At 41.8% G+C, this 18,695-nt stretch overlaps 1 protein-coding gene across 3 annotated transcripts in view; it reads right to left on the bottom strand.

The window, feature by feature from the left end:
• Positions 1 to 1,995: 1,995 nt before the first annotated feature.
• CAPN3 (calpain 3) overlaps positions 1,996 to 18,695 on the bottom strand; it is a 233,842-nt gene continuing 217,142 nt past the window's right edge. Inside the window, exons 7-24 of one of the 3 annotated variants that reach the window (XM_075502787.1) lie at positions 17,371 to 17,454; positions 16,874 to 16,959; positions 16,053 to 16,130; positions 15,433 to 15,593; positions 14,699 to 14,868; positions 14,035 to 14,046; positions 12,660 to 12,868; positions 11,919 to 11,955; positions 10,818 to 10,835; positions 9,581 to 9,682; positions 8,209 to 8,286; positions 7,479 to 7,536; positions 6,813 to 6,877; positions 5,576 to 5,644; positions 4,914 to 4,992; positions 3,221 to 3,337; positions 2,823 to 2,881; positions 1,996 to 2,185 (exon numbers count right to left, since the gene is read on the bottom strand). In XM_075502787.1, coding sequence (XP_075358902.1) covers positions 2,159 to 2,185; positions 2,823 to 2,881; positions 3,221 to 3,337; positions 4,914 to 4,992; positions 5,576 to 5,644; positions 6,813 to 6,877; positions 7,479 to 7,536; positions 8,209 to 8,286; positions 9,581 to 9,682; positions 10,818 to 10,835; positions 11,919 to 11,955; positions 12,660 to 12,868; positions 14,035 to 14,046; positions 14,699 to 14,868; positions 15,433 to 15,593; positions 16,053 to 16,130; positions 16,874 to 16,959; positions 17,371 to 17,454 — 1,509 coding nt within the window. In that variant the 3' untranslated portion in view covers positions 1,996 to 2,158. The remainder of the gene's footprint in view (positions 2,186 to 2,822; positions 2,882 to 3,220; positions 3,338 to 4,913; positions 4,993 to 5,575; positions 5,645 to 6,812; positions 6,878 to 7,478; positions 7,537 to 8,208; positions 8,287 to 9,580; positions 9,683 to 10,817; positions 10,836 to 11,918; positions 11,956 to 12,659; positions 12,869 to 14,034; positions 14,047 to 14,698; positions 14,869 to 15,432; positions 15,594 to 16,052; positions 16,131 to 16,873; positions 16,960 to 17,370; positions 17,455 to 18,695) is intronic. The other 2 variants (XM_075502788.1, XM_075502789.1) reach the window with 2 other exon arrangements.

Below are 18,695 nucleotides of genomic sequence, written 5' to 3'. Positions count from 1 at the left end.
TAAGGAAACTTTACACAGCTAAAGAAGAAAAAAGAAGAAAAAAAAAGAAAAATAAAAGTTCTTTATATTGTTATGGTTTGTCAGTCTGATTCTTCTTTGTTTTGACTAGAATGATTCTTTCACAGGATTTGGTGGAACTTGACTTTGTTCTGGATTTTTTTCCTTTAAGAGGGCTGGATAAAATCAGTCAGATCACTTTGAAGCTCCAGCACTGGCAGGAATGTTGCAAGTTTTTGCTCCCAGTGTGCAGGAATCTCAGACCTCGTCATTTCGCATGGAGAATGGAAACTGTCCACCCAGCTGGTCCCGCCAAGATGACGTACTCACTCCCTTGCTTCATGGCCCATTGCAAAGGGAAGTTCTCTAGAGCTGTTGGTAGTTCACTCAGCAGGACTTTTAAGGACCAGTTTTGAGTTGCCAGCCAAAAATCCTGATTTTGATCTTTTCACTAATAGATTTTGTTTTTCTCTGAACACCCTAACCAAGAGCATCTCTGCCATATTTTTGTATGGAAAATAATAGCCTAGTGGAGAGAACACATGGCTGGAACCCAGGGCTCCTACTGTTTTAGTCATCTTAAAAACTTGATTTGGGTTAAAACAAAAGTTGAATTTAAAGGAGAATAACTCTTCTTTAGATAAACTATAGGATTTTCTTACTCTTTCAGAGTAAGTTACAGTGCAGGACAACATTAAGAACTTTATAGTCAAAAGGTTTTCTGTTTCTTAGTGACCTTTCAGTTAAACGTGCTCCTTACCAGAATAACTTTGAGTGGATGCTACTATTTGTTATTACAATTTTGCTTTACAATAGTGGATTGTTTTGTTACTTTTCACCAGTAGAGAATTAAGTAAAAGGTTCTCCTGACAAAGTCTGGTCTCTTCACACCTCTTCTTGCACATTTTGTTTTTCCTTCCATTTTTATACTGATCAACGATTTACCAGCTCTGAAAGCTTGTTGTCCTTAAAGCTCGTAAGGATGGAGCTTTCCAGCTGAAGTGATTTTTTTTATTTTTAACGCATTCAAGGAGCAAACAGGCAAGTGTTTGAGATATTAAGATGATTTCATGCTTCCCATGAAACTCCAAAAGCTGCTGTATATTCAGGAGAATGACAGAAGAGTGCTCAATGTTTCATCCTCCTCTGTTCTCTTAAAATAAAAACAAAACACAACCCTAAAGATTAGGCCAAAATCCAGTTGATTTTATTTTTGGTTCAATTAAACTAATTGTACTTACACATTCTAATAATCTTCCCAAAGTGGTCATGCTAACATAGTGTCCGATTCTGCTACGAGTCACCTCTTACAATAAAGAAATACACAATGCTGTCAGGAAATAGGACCCAGGGCTGGGGGAGGGGAAGTGTGTGTGTAGATACATATATTTGTATGTATTATTTGTATTCTGTCTCAAATGGCAAACAACTTTCTCAATGTTAGAGAATGCAGTTACCATAAAAAACATTTAAAATGTCCAATGTGTAATTAAGATACTATGGGGGTACTAGAAATGAGAACAAATTGCGCAGTTCTGATACTTTTGCTGGGGCAGTAGACCAAGACGTACCGAGGTATTGCAGTCTGTTGTACCTTACTTCCATGCTTCTAGCATAGCAGAGAACCAACCTGCACAGCCACATCTATAACAATGAAAGGGATCGGGATGCATAACATTAATGTAATCTAGCACAATGTCATGTGAGATATTCACTCACCATTATGAAGAGGCTGAAATGATAGTATCAAAAGCAGGACAAAGAGTTAATGACTAATTACAAGGTGTTAGTAAACACCTCTGACTTTCACAGTTCAAATACAGTCCCAGTTTTGCCTGACTTGAGAGAGACTTCTCCAGTTGTCAGCATAAGCAGAATAACGATGCATGCTCCATGTCTTTACCACGCAGAAAAAGCTTAATTCAGTCATCAGTAAATTAATCCTTGTTGCTCAAAGGAAGATGTCAGGAAGTTATAAAAGTAGGTACAGAATATGCGTTGTCTCTTTTTCCAAGGGATTCTTCCCATGTGCTGTTTACCTCGGTGAGTGAAGCATGTAATTAGGAAATGCTCTTGTTTGCACTTGGGGCTGAATGGAGCTAGTTACCCAAAACAGAAGTCTTGAGCGTTTTCCTAATGAAGGTGGGCGCTGGCTCTGGTATTACGCGTACATCGTGAGCTGCAGCCACTGAAAGAAGAGTTAGAATTAAAGGATGAAAGACTTGTTAGCATCCTCCAACAAATTGTATTGAGACACCACTGCCTCTGTAGCTAGAAGGCAGCTGCTTGCTGATACTTAGTATGAAGCATACTGGCAGTAGGGAACTTTGTCTTGAGCTTCTTGCTCCTATTCCTCCTTCCCTTGCAAAAAGTGAAAGGGTTTTTTTGTGGTCTCCCTAGCAGAAGACATGCTTTTAAGTTGAAACTTTCTAAGCCTTGTTAATAAGATTTAAAACAAGGTCAAGAACTATGTTAAACCCCTTTATCAGTTAAGGCCTTTAAGTGTGTTTGATTTAAATTGCCTCATAAAAAAACCTCAAAGTTTTTTTGAAGCACTTTAAAGATGATATGAAGAGTCTGCAGCTGTGCCCTTCAGCATCAACTGGAGTCTTACAGAGCAGCTGTTGCTGGTAGATCATGGATACAGGTGTTTTCTGTGTAAAATAGGTAGCAAAATTTTTAGGAGGTTTTGCAGACTCTTACCACTTAGATGACAACTTCAGACCAACTTTCATAGGCTCCCTTGAGAATGTGTACAATGAGTAATACAAATAAAATTTGGTATTGTGACTTTGTGTTAGAAATACTGGCATAAACCAGTTTACCTCCAGGACATTGAGCTTAATGATGCCGTCTCCATCTTTATCAAAGGCGTGGAATGCCCCTAAAGCAAGGAAACAAAAGTATAGAAAGTAGATTAAATTATTGTGTGTGTCAAGATGATCCCAGATAGCAAACCAAATTGTGTTCCTGCTGTGTTGTGCAAACTTGTGCAGGTATTTACTTATGCGGTCAGCAAGTATTTCTGCTATGTTTTTCCTTGGCAATAAGGACAAATGCAATGGCTTATTTTCTTTCGTGTTTGTATGGGACAGCTGTCATATTTTAGGTTCCCTAAGCTCATAAATTAAAACTACATGTAGGCAGTAGTGCTTTGAGCACCACAGTGCGTTTTGGGGGTGAGGAGGGGAGGCAGCGCAGTAAAACCGGTGCAGCCACTCACGGAACATGGCGTCCAGGCGCACGAAGCAGCAGATGAAGCTGTCAAAGTCGATGTTCATGTTCTTGTCGGCGTAGCGCATGGTGATGATGTCGTAGAGCTGGTTGTTCAGCCGAAACCCTGCAGAGGACCAGAAACGGGGCACAGCTGGGCCGCGGCCGGGGGGAAGCACTGGTGCCGGTCAGGCCTCCAGGAGAGGTTTGGCCATCGGCGCTTCCTGGGCCCGGCTGAGGCTCAGGCTGGAGGGTACTGCTGCAGCTGCTAAATAAGATGAAGTAAAGCTATAAGGAGCTTCCCTGTGTCCAGCTGCTTTCTTAAAACAGAAGTAGCATTTTGAAATTACGATTTGGGAGGGCCAATAGCATGTGAGTTACCTCACGCCATACACATGAAGAGGAGGGGTCTCCACCAAAGAGTCTGCAGCATAGCTGAGCCTGGTAAGAGCAAAGCAACAAAAACTGGGTGACAGCAACATAGGAGGCAGTTGCTATGAAAACACAATTACACAATGGTCAAAAAATAGGTAAGGAGGTAACTCCTTGGCATGGCGTTACCGAACTGTGGCACTGGCTGCTGCAGCGTGCGACTGTGCTTCATAAAGGGTCTGTCGTCATTTGGGTACTGCTGGTTGTTGGCTAAATGCAAGGTCATGTACAGCCTACGTGCTGTAAGAGTGAGAAATTTTTATTGCAAAACGTGCTCTTGGTTCTAAAGTCAGGGTAGGAGGTATTTAAATAATTTTTTTTTTTCATTGACAACTTTCCTGGTGAGAATGGAAACCTGGAAAATAAAAATGACCCGTATTTCTACTGCAGCAGGAGTCCAAATCCAGGTGTAGTTTCGTTCTTAGCAAACGACTGAATCACTGGTGTTTTGTAAAGTACAAGATAGCCATCTGTTTCTGTTCCTTGATGAACTGGTAACTGATTTGCCAAAATACTACTGAAGATAAAGTATCACTGAAATCATCACATTTAGGTTTATAGTGATGCTACATATTTTCTGACTAAAGAAGCCATCTTGCTCCCTCAGAGAAACAGCAGCTAGTAAAGATATGTGCTGCAGGAGGCCTGCTGCCCAGGGAAAGCAGCACACCAATATGCTCAAGACAGGAAGCAAGAAAAGTCAAAGGCCTCTCTTTGCAGGACAAGTTTCATCAATTACAACTTTTGCAAAATACTTTCTTCTTACTGCAGAGGTAGAAGAGGAGACTGAGCCTACAGTGGCTTAGTGCCACTAAGAAAACGAGCAGGACTCAAGAAATGTCCATCCAATTGCCTCTGGTGCAAACTTGGACGTTGACCTGCTCTGCCTTGGTTTCAGTGCCTGTACACTTGAGTTGAAAGTTTTCCTCTATTCTTTGTTACTTACACAAACATAAAGAATCCACAGCTTAAATGAAATCAAATGTCTTCAGGGCTCGCTGCTCCCCCTGAACAGCAGGACCCCGAGCAGGAGGTCCTTAAGACAGCAGAGCATCATTCATCAGAAAGTTTAAAGAGCTGAAGAGATCTATTTGGTTAGCAAGACAGACTTGCCATTTGGATATTTGAGAAGCTCTGCTGGGGAAAAAAGGATGTTTGAATTTCTGTAGGGTCTCCTTTTAAAAGGCTGCACTGTGTTCCTGATTTCATTGTGTGATAGATCAACCAAAACAAAGTTTCTTTGGCTGTTGGGCATTGAACGCTAGAAGTACCTGCATCCTTGACTGCATTGCGCATCTCGTAGCTGTTAATGGTTCCTGAATGATCCGTGTCATAACGCTTGAAAATTTTCTGGAAAAAAACAAAAAAATAAATGCACAACAGAAATAAAAAGCTTGTACTTCTGTTGAATGTACCCAGTGGGTGGGTATGGGATGTGTGCCTCGGGCCCTTGGAGGTTTTGCCATTTGCCTTATATTGCTGCTTCTGGGCAGTCTGGGTTGTCAGCACAGAGCTCCCCTCAGTCACAGAGTAAAATAATTTAGATCCATGCTATGAGAAGCAAAAAGCTTTCCTCTAGAGACTCTCCTTGTTTGACTTGAGTTTATGCTGTTAATCCTCTCTCGATTGTCCTAATTAAGCTATTTGCGAGGCCTGATTCTAGTTCCCATCACCCTCCTCCTCCAATTTGTATGCCTTGGTGCTATTCTCATGGGGGAAGTTCTTATATGAGTGCTGGAGCTTCAGAGATTCAGGCTATTTGCTTAGGCTGTGAGTAGGATGAGGAGAGACATTACTTTTCTTTTTAAAAGCTAATTTGCAATTTTTTTAGTTTTTCTTTTTGTTGTAGTCTATGTAGAGAGGTCTGATTTTCCTACGCAAGCTTTTGCGCTGCAGAAGCTGTGAAGAACAGCACTGTGGATACCAGCAATACCTGCCAGCTTTTAATCTTGTCCCAAAGATGTCGAAACTCATCGAAGTTTATCTTCCCTGAGCCATCTGTCTGTGATGCAAGCAGTCAGGTAAAAAAACCACAGTATTTTTAAGAGAAAATTAATTAAGTCTGCAGCTACTAGTGAAGGGATGAATGTGAAACTGAGGTCAGGACCTCCTCAGCATTAAGAGCTGGCTGAGCTGTGCAGTAAAATATTTGTGAACATTTTGGTTATTGTGCATATTATTTTGTTTCAGGAGTGTGAAGTACTGTTTGTACTTTGTGTAGAAGCGAATGTCTGGTACAGGAGAGAGGCTTGCTTCTGGAGATGTTATGAAGTACATGAGCAGGATGTTTTAGAGGGCTCTTTCCAGATACCTCCAAATGTGAAGCTTACCCAGTGTTTTTAAGACAACTGAGCTTTATCCTAGAGTGAAAGTCTTTCTGCCTTGCTTAAAATGGTTTGAGAACTAAGCAAAACGTTGACTAAAGCCATTTACAAAAACGCGTTTAGGCTCCAGCCATTATGGCTCTGGGTTGTAGTTACAATTTTGTTCTGGTTATGTTTGAATGCACTTATGTTCTCTCAAAATCACGTGTTATGTCTAATAGGAAAACTGAGTGATGTTGTATCAGAGGTAACCCCGTATGGCACCTCATAGTGTGTTTTATGATACTTGCTCTGAGACAATTTCTGTATGTGTTGCATGCTGAGCACACAGTGGAATGTATAATACATTATAAACTTAAGAGAGAAATATAGTAAGCTTGTTGGCGAGAACTGTAGTTATGTTGAGTTGGTTTAAAAAAATCTTTTTAAAAAATCATGCTTTAGTACGTGAGCTGGCCAGTCTCAGTTAGAGGAGTCTCTTTATTGTCAGTGTCTGCTGACACATGTGACAAATGTGACACATTGCCAGTGTCTGCTAAAGAACACTGTGTAAAGAGAGTGTAGACAATAAATAACCAGTCAGTAATACCTAAGGAAGGGCATCATACTGATTGACTTATTCTGTAGTTTTCTGGTTTGGGATATTTTCATCTGCCAACCACGCTAATGTTGAGATGACTGGAGTTAAGATGTGCCAAACCACAAATGCTGTGCTATCTGACTACTGACTATAATGTACTGTTCTGCTTCCCTGGCTTACTAAGTTGTGTGTGCGTAGTGGTGGGAAATACAACCCAAGTGCACTAGTGTGGTATCAAGCACTCCTCTTTCACTAGAAAAGGATACATCCATTAAAGCAATCATGCTGCGGCAGGATTCCAGTTCAAATCCTTCTGTCTTTAGGTCCTTATCTGAAATAGACGATCCCAGGTGAAAACAGATCATGCAAGTCAGCAAGTGCTTCTTCATCTTAAGTGTAACTCTACTCAAAGTAGAAGCCAAACCTACTTCCTTCATCCAGTAAGAAATGAGTGGTAGAGAAATCTGAAGAGACTCTAAGTAATGTTATTGCTTGTGAATTAGAAAGTACTTTTCTTGACCTGTTATATACAATAAAAACCTCTGGAAAACTCTAAACTGACTTCCAGGTAACTAAGCAAGCCCAGGGTATGGAGGCTAAAGTTTGCTAACCAGGGAGAAAGGTTTGCCTCTCCATTAGAATTTTTTTTTTAAAGGGCATTTGCAGACTGCTAGAAGTACTATATTGTCCTGTGTGGTGCTTCCAATGAACATTTGCTCATTTCTGTGTTATCAGTACTTGATTGCTCATAGAGAGTATCTCTATGAAAAATTCAGCTCGCTAAAGTCTTGGATGCAAAGTCCACAGAAGCGTAACTAGGAAATTTGTGAGTTTGAAACAGTAAATTTCTAGAGTGCAACTCAGGGGTGGAGGGTTACATTATAACACAGATTTCTTTGTCCAGGGTTACTGAAAAACATGCTCAAACTCACGTTTTTTTACAACGTTATTGAGAACATTCCTGAGTTCTTCAGCATTGATCTCCATGTCCTGGTGGGAAATGTGGTGAGAATATCATTAATTGCAACATTCCTTATTAAGCAGATCATTTTATGGATGGAAATGCTAAAAGTATGAAGTCTTTGGTCACTTTTCAGTATGGCATATACATGCTTCAAACTGGAGAGCATTCTAGTTCATATAAACATTAGTCCAAATCTTTCTTGAGGCTGCAGTACAAGGTAGGTCTAAAGTTACCATATAGTGCTTATTAAACTACTAGAAGAACGACCAGTAATTTCAAGCCACTGTATAAGCCAAAAATCCCTGTAACCCATTCGCAGCCTCTTAATTTATGGAGTTCTTTGAGCTGTTTTTACTTCCCTCATTAAGCATATACTGGAGGGCACTGTATTTCTAATTTGCTTATACATGCTATGCAAAATAGCATCTTGTAGTAGTGACAGAAGTAAAAGCCTGAATTTAAATAAGGCTCCCTTGTACACAATGGGAATAGCTTATATGTACATATGAGCATAGCTGTATACTTAATTGGATTTTGATTTGATTATGCTTAGCTTCAGATCTCAAAGGAAATTTCATGGAAGGAAATTCAAAGGAAATTTTAAAATTCAGTGTTTTAAATCCGTGACGCAGTTGATTTAGGTGCTGCTGTGGCTAGGCTGCTTTGATGGCAGAGACGGGGATTGGTTGCATACTCACATCCCCTGCAATTTGTCGGAAAATATTCCTGAACTGTTTTTCCTCTTCACTCCCCTCACGAGCTTTTGCTGAAGGACGCTGAAAAGAGACAAGCAAAGAAGAGATACAACCTTAGCCCAGCAGGGAAGGGAAGGGGCCTGGGGGGCTCACTCGCCCTTGCGCGAAGGAGCCTCTTAGTGAATCTGGACTTCTTCGGAGGAACAGGTTGTCCTCCTGTTCCTTTCCCCTTTTTTTGGTTAAATGTGTTCCTTGGCAAAACTGCTGAGTATTTAATTTCATCCCATTTCTCTGGGATTACTTTCACTGGCAAATGTTTAACTTCTGATTTTTTTGTTTCAAAACACTGCAAAGGAGAAGTTTGGAGCAGAAGAGGCATATCTGCTCCATAGCCACCCTGTAGGCTATGAATTGATCAGAGGGACTCGGCCTGGAGAGCTCTTTGTAATGTGGGAGGCCCCTTGCTGGAGACAGAGGAAAAGGATGAAAGTGAAGCTTTCTCAGACACATGCAAAGAGCAAGCCTGAACTCTGAGGCTGATGCTGAAAAAGGAAACTAGATTTTCTTTTTCCCTCCTACAATATTCAATTACAGGAATTATGTGTAACAAAGTAAAGTGAATTTCTTGGCTTAGTTCTTATTTTTGTTTCTCTAAATGCAGAGGAAAGTTAAGATTGGTTCCCGCTTCGCCACCTGCATGCTCTGGCAGTCGTGCAGCAGAACAGCACGCTCCCTGTAAGCAGGCACTCAAGCCATGCCTCCAGATGCCACGAGCCTGGGTGCAGGGTCTGGCTGCTGCGTCTCACATCCCTCACCCACCCACAGGCAGAAACTCCGAATTCGCTAGCCTGTTTTCCTCCTCTCTGGTAGTGAGAGAAAAGAGGAGGGGTGCAGGAGCTCCTGGGGTTACTCAGGTGTTTTTTCTCTGGCCAGCGGGGACTGGTATAGGGCCGTGTAATTTGTAGTGGGGAGAGGCTGAGATCATTGCCAGGAGCTCCTGAAGGCCCTCAGGTGCGATTTGCGCGTGTGCCCCGTGTAAAGCGGGTACCGCTTCAGGGGGCTGAGCAAGAGTGGACTGAACTGCGCTGCTATTGGGGAAGGGGTCTCTCACAGCCGGCATCCTTGTATGAGAGAGCAACCAGAGATGTTTTCAGGCAACAACATCTTCCAGCGCAGGTGTTAAATAACTGAAGGGATAGTCTCTGTTCTCTCATGCTCATTAGATACACATAAACCAGATGCAAGTTATGCTTAGATTTGATGAAAAGCTGTTAAGTATCTAAAGATGTTGCCCCATTCCTGTGCTCTCCCCAGCCACTCTTTCATGCGAGCCAGACGAAGCCCTATTCTCCCCCTTGCCACTTGCTGCAGAAACCTTTTTCTCGTCTACGTGGGCTTTTTCACCATCTTTGCCAGCGTCTTCATCTGCTGTCAGCTCCTTATTACTGTTCGCTCTGTCGGAAACAAAGATGATAGGCTAGAAGAACAAGAAAGAGAGCAAGAGGGAAGTGGAAATTACATAAAAAATAGTGGAAAGGAAAGTATCATGGACACCCATTCTATGGCAAAGCGCGTGCAGCAACAGCTCCCGCCCTGAGAGGGTGCCTGGAGAAGCCAGAGCTGGGAATGAAAGAAAAGAAAGGAAAAAAATAAAAAAAAAAAGTGGAGGAATTTCTGAAGTTGCTGCTCTCCTCAGGCTAAAAAGCTGCTAAAGTCTTTTTGCAAAATAGCGCAATCTCTGGCTTCTAGCTTTGCTTTTCAGAAAGCCAGTAACCATTTAAATGTGAGTTGTTGTTGTTTGTTTGGTTTTTTTTAAGCAAAATAAGCTTCCCAGATTCTCAATTCTCAGTTAAACTGATGAACTTGCCCCTCTATGAAGGACAGTAGCCCTGAAAGCAAACAGAATCTGAACCCTACACAGAAAGTATTTGTGTAGGAGCTTGTTAATTATGTAAAGCTTATGTTCATTCTCTGTATTAATTTTTGAAGCATTCAGCTGTAAGCAGCCACATGCAATTGTTCTGTTTTAGTGCATTTAAAACAAGGAAAGCTGCTACAAGATGCAAGTGTGTTATCCTAGAGTATTAATTGCAATCAGCCTGTCTTGAGATTAAAATGCCTGGTTACATTTTCAGGGTGCTAAATGGGTTGTGTAGAATCGAAAGGAGAATCTTGGACTCTGGTGAGCAGAAACTTCAGGAAAGAGGAGTAGCTGCATTAGGCAATGGAAAGTGAATGTGAGGGCATGGGTCTGGAGAAGGGGTGATTTTCACTAGGAAGGGGTGGTAGGATGCCTGTGGAGGGGCAGGAAGGAAGGGCAGTTGAGCAACCCAGAGGATCAAGCTTGTAAAGCTGAAAAGTTTCTGTCACCCTTTTGCCACCCCCTTGAGTGAGAGAGGTATATGATCCTACAGCTATTTTATTAGATTTTAGTGTAGAAAGACAAAATCTTTGCTGCCTGCAAATGGCCTCTTATCCAGTGCCCTTCATTAACTAGTCCAGTTTCCAGATGCAGAGAAATCACTAATGATGCCGAGGACCTCTGCTCCTTCTGCATGCATTGCACATGCTCTTTGTCTTGCTGGCACTCAGCACATTCCACAAGTACCCACCTTGCCCTTTTTCTTCTTCTGTACAAAAAGAGACAATTTAAAGAAAAGTGTTTTAAAACAGAATTGTAGATTTTATGCATATTATGCAGAGCTGATGGTAAAATTTCATTTTTTCTCTTTCCCTTTTTCACATCTTTCCCATTCTTATATTCATACTGTTTTCAAATCTCAAAAAAATGAGGGAAAATGTACCCACGAAAAAATTGCATACTGAAGGACAGAAATTGCAGAAACCATAGCAAAACAGTGTCCCAGCTCAACTGGGGCTTTGTCTGCTTGAATAAAATCTCTATTGTACCTTTAGCTCTGACTATTCCTTTTCTTTTTCCCAGCCCTTTGGTGCAGTGGGGATTGGACTTCTGTGCCCACAGATCAATGTTATCTGAAGTGGCAATTAAATGCTACCAGATCTGGACAGCTATTTTGTTATCATGACAGCACACAAAAGGGTAACACTTCTGAGCAAGGTTTGATGGCACTCTGTTCTGTGCAAGAGCATTTCCTCTGGTTTTTTTTCAAGACTAATTGTATTGTTAGCTCCAGTATATTCCCATATAGATGTGTAAAACCCCAAGCTGAAGAGTTGGAGCTTGTCCTGGATGCTAGTATGAATCAGAATATCACTAGGATCCCTTTCCAGAAAGCATGTACTTCAAAATAAGGTACTTTTTTCTTTATTAGACAAGATACCAATTTCACAGACAAATCTCAGACTACAGAGCTAGGCCTCCCCAGTAAATGAATACTCTCGATGGAGGCAAAGGCAATGCTTAGCATCAGCTAAGCTTCTTTATGCCAGCTTCTTTATGCTGGCATAAAGCTTTAAGCTTCTTTAAAGAAGCTTTAAGCTTCTTTAAGCTCAGCTTCTTTATGCCAGGAAGAGACTTCAAATCTGGCATAAGATTTTGGTCTGTCCAAATTAGAAAGTAGTGTATATAAAGCAAGTGTTAATAAAAGTATCTTGATAAGAAAATGTGGGAATTTATGCTAAAGGACCTGTCCTGTGGCCACAAATGGTTTCCTGCTGCAGGTTTCCCTAGATGTGATGCTCCTTCCCCGCCCTACTTCTATTCACATAAAGAGGCCCAGGACAGTACTTACCGATGGACGCTCTGCCTCAATCATGTTTTCAACCTCCCTAGAAGAAAGCAGAAAGTAAATAAATCAGGAAAGTGGCTGTTCCCAACATTGCTTGTTTCTGTAAGCAGCCACTTGAACTTTCCAAACAGGCAGTGGTGTGAGCTGGCTTCCCAGCATTACAGCTGCAGGCTCTAGATGTAGCTTTTCTCAGTTTGAGCTGAGCATCCCAAGTACCACTTCCAGGAGCACTGCTACCTGGTTTACTCCTCTAAAGAGCCTTGATAACACTGAACTTTGGCAGCTGGGAGTAAAACAGAAGCTGTTTGGTCTAAGCAAAGTGACACTGGCTGCAATTTGCTGAGCTCTGGGAAACTAGTTGAAGAGCAGGATGGAAAAGAAATAACTACCTAGTTCTGCGGTTCATTCGTGACTGAAATTAGATCTGATTCAATGATCTATCTGGCCAAAACTTCAGCCAGTGGCATATAGCAATAAAAACCAAACAAACAGGTTTGTTTTCCTTATTAAAAATGGCTAATAGTATGTTTACAAAGGATATCCTGCAAGCAGTAAGCTTCTCCAAAGATATTTCATAGTAGGCTCTTGTTAGACTCTAGGGGAAGCTTGGAGAAATGAGTGTGCAGCTTGGAGTTTGTAATGAGGAAAATTAAAAGCAGGGTGTAGCAAACTGGGAGTATGACTATAACAGACTAGCAAGTTCACCTCCACCTTTATGGCCAGATAAATGGATCTGCAACTTACTCTGAAAGACTTCTTTTCTCTGAGAAGACCCTCAGGATGAATTCTCCCTCCTGGTGGGGTTCATATGTCGATGGGATGACAACATACTCGCTGGGAGGTAGCCGGAAGCGCTCAGAGATTTCTCGCATGTTTATGTAGGTCTTACTTCTAGCTTTTGAGGCATTGTAGAGGAAAAAATCCTTTTGCAAGTGGTGCTTAGTACCATGCATCTGTAGAACAAATGAGTCAATTTGTCTTCAAGGAAGTCTTACCTGTTCCCCAGGTGGCTTGTCATGCAGGCAGTACATGGTCGGGACAGAAAACACAAATGAAGCAGCAGCTTAGCAAGCAGGGAGCTGACAATGGATGCTAGCTGGGAACAGATATGGAGTCTGTCACCTTGAAGTTGCTACTGGCTGGGTCTAGTTGGCTTCTGAGGGCTGCTCCAGGGCCCACCTGCAGAGCATTGGCTGGCTTCTGCTGTGTAGGCACTTTTATCTGACTGTTTTGTTGGATGTTGTTTGTGTGTAACCAAGTTCAGCTACTTTCCTAGGAGCGTGGCATGGCAAGGAAAGGTATATGCAAACCCTTACATGCAGTGTGGTAAGGTGAAAGTACTTTCAGTGGAAACATGTCCTTGCCTGGACAAAACGTGAATTCTGTATCTGCTAAAGGAACATGATAATCAAACATTGCATTGGTTCAAATATGAAAATTAAGTCAAGAATTGTGGGCTAAGAACACTTGTAAGCTGTTTGCTGCAGAAATAACCACCTGTAAAATAGTCAGCACAACGTTCAGACTGTCATCTTCATGTTTTCCAGGTAACATAGACTTCAGGAGAGCTTGGTTGCAAAACTTGTGATGCCAATGATTTGGCTACCAGCAGGTTCAGAAAAACTTAATCTGTGTACTTTTAATATGTTTTCTTCAATGGCTGAAAATACCATTTGTTTTCCAAACAAATTCTGAGACTATAGAGAAAACTCTGTGGCTGCAGGATACAGGCCATTGGCATTATTTGCAGGAGGAAATGGAAGTGGTTTAGGGTGCTTCTGCATGGGGTGCAATGGCAAAGTGCTTGCTGACATTGCTTCCTGCAGCCCAGGCTCACTGACCGACTGTGCAAAACATGGCCAGGTTGCATATGAATAGAAAAGAAGGACTAAGGAAAAGGTGCAGGTGAAAACGTGGTGCAGGTGAGAAGGAATTAAAAATTACTTGCAAAATGTTACTAATAAACACTCAAAGTAGGAAGGTTAGCAGTTTCACTTTTGTTACATCCCTGAAAACAAACTTGACTGGACAGTTTCCTGCTGACTTACAGACAGGCACAACAGTAACACTAGCTGTGAGCATACACCAAGATGTCAATCTGCCTCCGTTCTGCTCATACCTCTTTGGGCACCTTAGGGAGAAACAAAGAGAAGAAACAGTCAGGGCTGCTAGGTGAGTCCACTTGTTTATAGATCATACAGAGGGCGTTCACATAGACTTCTGGGGATGCAGCCAGTAAATAAAATGTCCCAAGATACATAACTATTCTAAGCAATTTCTTCCTTCCTTCCCAGATTTCTTGGGATCTGCATGAGAGCCACTAAGATCTGAACTAAATATGTTTTTGCAAGGGACCGAGTAAATTGACTTCTTCATGAAGTTGATAGCAGGGACAGAGGTTAATTGCTACGTATGCATCTTGGATGTCTGTTTCCTTTTTTACAGTATTCTGTTAATGAAAGGTTTAGTTTCAGCAAGAATGAAAGGGAGATTGAAGGATAAATGGGAAACAATATGTTAGAATCTGGCATTAAGTCACCATAAAAGCCTAAAAAGTATGTTACTTGTAGATGGGGTAAACCCTGAGGTTACTATGGGCTGAATGGTTAAAAAGCCTTGAATTTCCTTCCTCTCCTCCAGGTTTCCCGAGTTCCTTGCAAAGTAAAAATTGCAATTCATGTAGTCAGGCTGAATGATTCTGAATGATTCAGTGACTCTCTTGGTAAATGCATACTGTTGTTCTTAGCACCATGGTTGCAAATTCCAATGTCTAGCGCTGGTACCTCGTAGATGGCAAAGCCAATGGTGTACAGGTTGGCTCCCAGCTTGCGTTCTTTCCTCCTATTTTTCTGCATCAGTGCAACAAGGAAGCTGCAGACAACCTCTTCATCCTCAGGATCATCATCTTCCTCCAGGAGCTTCAAGCGATACTGGGGATTGGTCCAAAATGTATCTGTGAAATCCCACCAACAACCCAAAGCAAACATGTAAAGCTTCAGTTTTCTAACAATACTCATGATTAAAGAGAACTTCTAAGTTCCCTGCCTGTGGCTCCTGAGGGAAAGGTTAAAATTGGGCTAATATGTATATACTTTTTTACGTGCTATGGGTTTTCCATAGTTCTAACAAAACTGCACAGCAAAGGATATAAAATGAAGAATTGGCATCTGACAAACTTCCAAAGCACCTAAAACTATCAGAAAGTGGATTTCCCAAGTGAAATCTAACTGTTAGAGTGAAATTGCTCTCTCTTATTTTACTTGGGGCACTGGGAAGTATTTGAACAATGATTTATCTTTGCCAGGCCTGCCTTTTGGGCTTATGAGGTGCTGTCACAAACCTAGTGACAGAAGATTTCCAGCTACAAAATCGCGTGCCTTGTCCACTGAGGAAGCAAGGCTTTTCCTATGGCCGAGCACTGATCAGGCTGTGGTATGACTTAGCCTGCGTTGGAACTATTGGAACTAATACAGTTCCAGTCAAAGAGGTCTTATCTCTCTCAAGGCCCATTGCTCACCTGGATAATTGCGGCAACCTCCAGCTGAGCAACCTCTCACCCAGCGCCCTTCGTTGACTGACACAGTCCAGGTCTGGAGTTTATCGGCTTCCAGAGTATCAGGTGTGAGGTTACAGATCTCAAGTTTTGTGAAGTGCCTCATGAAATCTTCAAATGATATCCTGGAGGAATTGAGGGGAAACTGAACCCAAATGGGTTTACGTGGTGGGTGGTTGTCTGAAAGATCCTGGTGAGGTGGAGGAGGGTGACCCTTGTTACTGCCCCTATTAGGGCAAGTTTGCAGTGGGAGTGCCGTGATTTCCTAATGCATTTGGCCTGCTGGTTGGTCAATTAATGCAGGTACAGCTCCAAACTGGGGGACGCTGCACTGAGAGGATGGTACATAGGAAGGGTGATGGAGAGCTTGTGGAAGTGTGGCATAATCAGAAGGACTGTGCTGGCAGAAGGACTCAAACCCTGGTGGGAGAATGAGGGCATCACAGAGCAAGGCTTACTGAAATATGAAGGCGAACAGGGATTACTGCAATGGTTTTAGCAGATTTAAGTAGTGCAGTGTGATTCATTTTTGCTACAGTTGCATATCTCCTAGAGAAACACAGGTTTTGGACTGATATTCTCACCAGAACTCCCCATCCTCCATGATCTTGTGCTGCAGGCGGATTTTCTCTGTTTCGTTAATGAAGTTCCACTCCTCTGACCTTCAAAAAAGTACACAAGTTAGATTACAGTTTGCAATACAGTTTTCATTAAAATTTCTACCCTTTACTGTAAGCCTTGTAGAATGGAAAGTCAAGAGTCATCTTGCTACATCCATATCATTTTTCCTTTGTGAGCCTTGCAACCATTTGTTCTCAATGCTACCCTCCTCTCCACATGCCCAAATAAAGAAGCAAGCGCCCTACTCCTCTCTGCCTTCCCTTCAGACTTCCTCTTAGTAGCTCTCAAAAATCTGCTGAACTGCGTTCATTTTATTGAGCTTGAAGACAAAAGTGTTTGCTGACTCTCATTGCTGGAGTAGCTATTAAAATTCCTTTTAGACGGAATTCCTAATGAGACGCTTTATCCAAACTCGCTCGTGTAGTGACATCTTGCTTCATCCAGTTCTTCCATAACTTAAAAAGATTTTTCTACTGTCACATCTTGTTTTGAAAATGGACGTTGCTGAAATTGCTAGACAGTAAAATCAGATTGACTGGGCTCTCTCTTCATTTCCACTAATGGAAGCCTCTCTTAACATCTTTTTTAGGTACTCTCTTCTTTTTACAGCTTCAGCTAAGCACCCAATTATGATCAGCTTCAAAGTATATGTGTCAAAATGACAGCAAAGACAATTCAGATACCTCATTGTTAAATGTTAGGGTCGTGCACGAGCTGCATAAGGGCAAATAAAGCTGTAATTTTTTTTTTTTTTCCAAATCATGTGAAGCTCCATTTTACTCACTTGTCACTCCAAGGTCCGTTCCATTCCACCTGCCCCCAGGGGTTTCTCAGCCTTACCAGACGTATTTTTTCCCCTTTAAATGTTGTCTAATTGAAAAAGAATGCAACAAGAATAGACTAAGAGTAGGTTCAAAAGGAAACGTTCTGCCTGTCAAGTCGCTGATACCAGCTCCTCCAGTGATGGTGCTTTCCTGGGCCATCGCACAGCCTGACCTGCTTGGGGTGAGTGCAGGTAGGCTGTGTAAGACCAGGAGGTGGCCGGCTGCAGCCACCTTTGCCCTAGCAGACCATGGTGGAATATCCATTTCCCCAGAAAGCCAAAACTTGGACAGGTTTATTTCTCTACAAAGCTTTCATTTATATAAATATAAATTTTGTTTCCTTAGCTCATAATTGGTTTTGCTTTTTTTTCCCCCCTCATAGCTTTGCTGACATGCATGGATCTAGGCCAGTGTTGACCACAGCTCCCCATAGCTAGAGGAAAGGGACTGTACGTACCTCTTCCACAGCCGTGACAGAGTAGGCATGACCTTTGACGAGCCCGCAAGACATCCGGGTTTCATACTGCATTGGCATTATGGTCTGTTAGACACAAGATACAAACTTGTAAGAGTCATGCAAAGCTCAGCTGGCTGCTCTAAGGCAGGTATTGCCACCCAGGGAGGGCTGGAGGCAGGATGGGTGGGAGGATAACACTGTTCAGGTGATAGGGATTTTTGTCTTGTTCTCTTCTTTGCGTTTGCAAGGTGGCCAAGCTTAGTGCCCACAGAATTAACGTTGTTGGTTAGAAAGGAGTGAAGCATGAACTAAAAAAGCAAAAAGTTAATAATATAAATTGGAAAGGACATTTTGTGATTTACTTTTTCTCTTTGCGTAGGTTATTGCTTTTTGCACTCAGAACATGCTAGTATATAGCATGCTTAATCAAAATAACTAGATTTTCTATTAGTAGGACTATTCAGCCCTTTCTGGGATAGTATGTTCTTATATGGCTTAGTAAGGTTATTACACATTAACTGGAAACATCAGACCAGATCAGCACCTAGAAGAATACTTTCATCTTTACACATGGCTGCAATCTTATCACAATGACATTAAAACACCCTATTTATACACTGGTCCTACTAAATTACATTATTTTTTAAAAATTTAATTTCCTGAGGAGATGTACATTTTATTCCATAATTGTTAAAATCCTCATGATTGATTGAAATTTTTTCCAACTGACATTCAGGGAGAGCATAGCTTTCTTCAGCAATGTGTTGCTCAGGTGTAAATACATTTGCTTTCTTGGTAATCAACTATTAGTGTGTCTGATGATAGATTTTTATTTGCAAGTCTCAGAATGCTGTTTATCTGGGAGATAAAGAATTGAGAGGAAGATGGCAGCTGCACAGAGTCTGCTGCGTTTGTAGGAGAATGGTGGGAAGGGAAGACTCTGCTACGCACATGTGGACCATGTGCGAAACTTCCCCTCCTCCATTAAGTCTGTCACTGAGAGATGACTGCAAGGCCCTGCCAGTAACTCTGCCATCCCTTCTTGACACATCTGAGGGCATGAGAAAGGCAGGGCTGGAAATGGAGAATTAGTAAGGTCACACAGATACACTCTCAGCTTGCACAGGGAGGATCTCATCCAAATATTTCCTGGCTGTCGCAATTATTTTCCATTATTTCCCTTCTGCTTCTGTGTGTTTGTTTTTTTTCCTGCTCCTGTTTCCATACTCTTTATGCCTATAACCTCACGTCTATTTCTTTTTTTCTTCATTTCTACTCATGTTGTTGCCATCATTACTTATCAGAACTCCTTTCTTTCTTTTCTG

Source organism: Mycteria americana, chromosome 5, assembly GCF_035582795.1.
Source record: "Mycteria americana isolate JAX WOST 10 ecotype Jacksonville Zoo and Gardens chromosome 5, USCA_MyAme_1.0, whole genome shotgun sequence".
Lineage (NCBI taxonomy): Eukaryota > Metazoa > Chordata > Aves > Ciconiiformes > Ciconiidae > Mycteria > Mycteria americana.
This window is presented reverse-complemented; position numbering and strand designations above follow the sequence as displayed.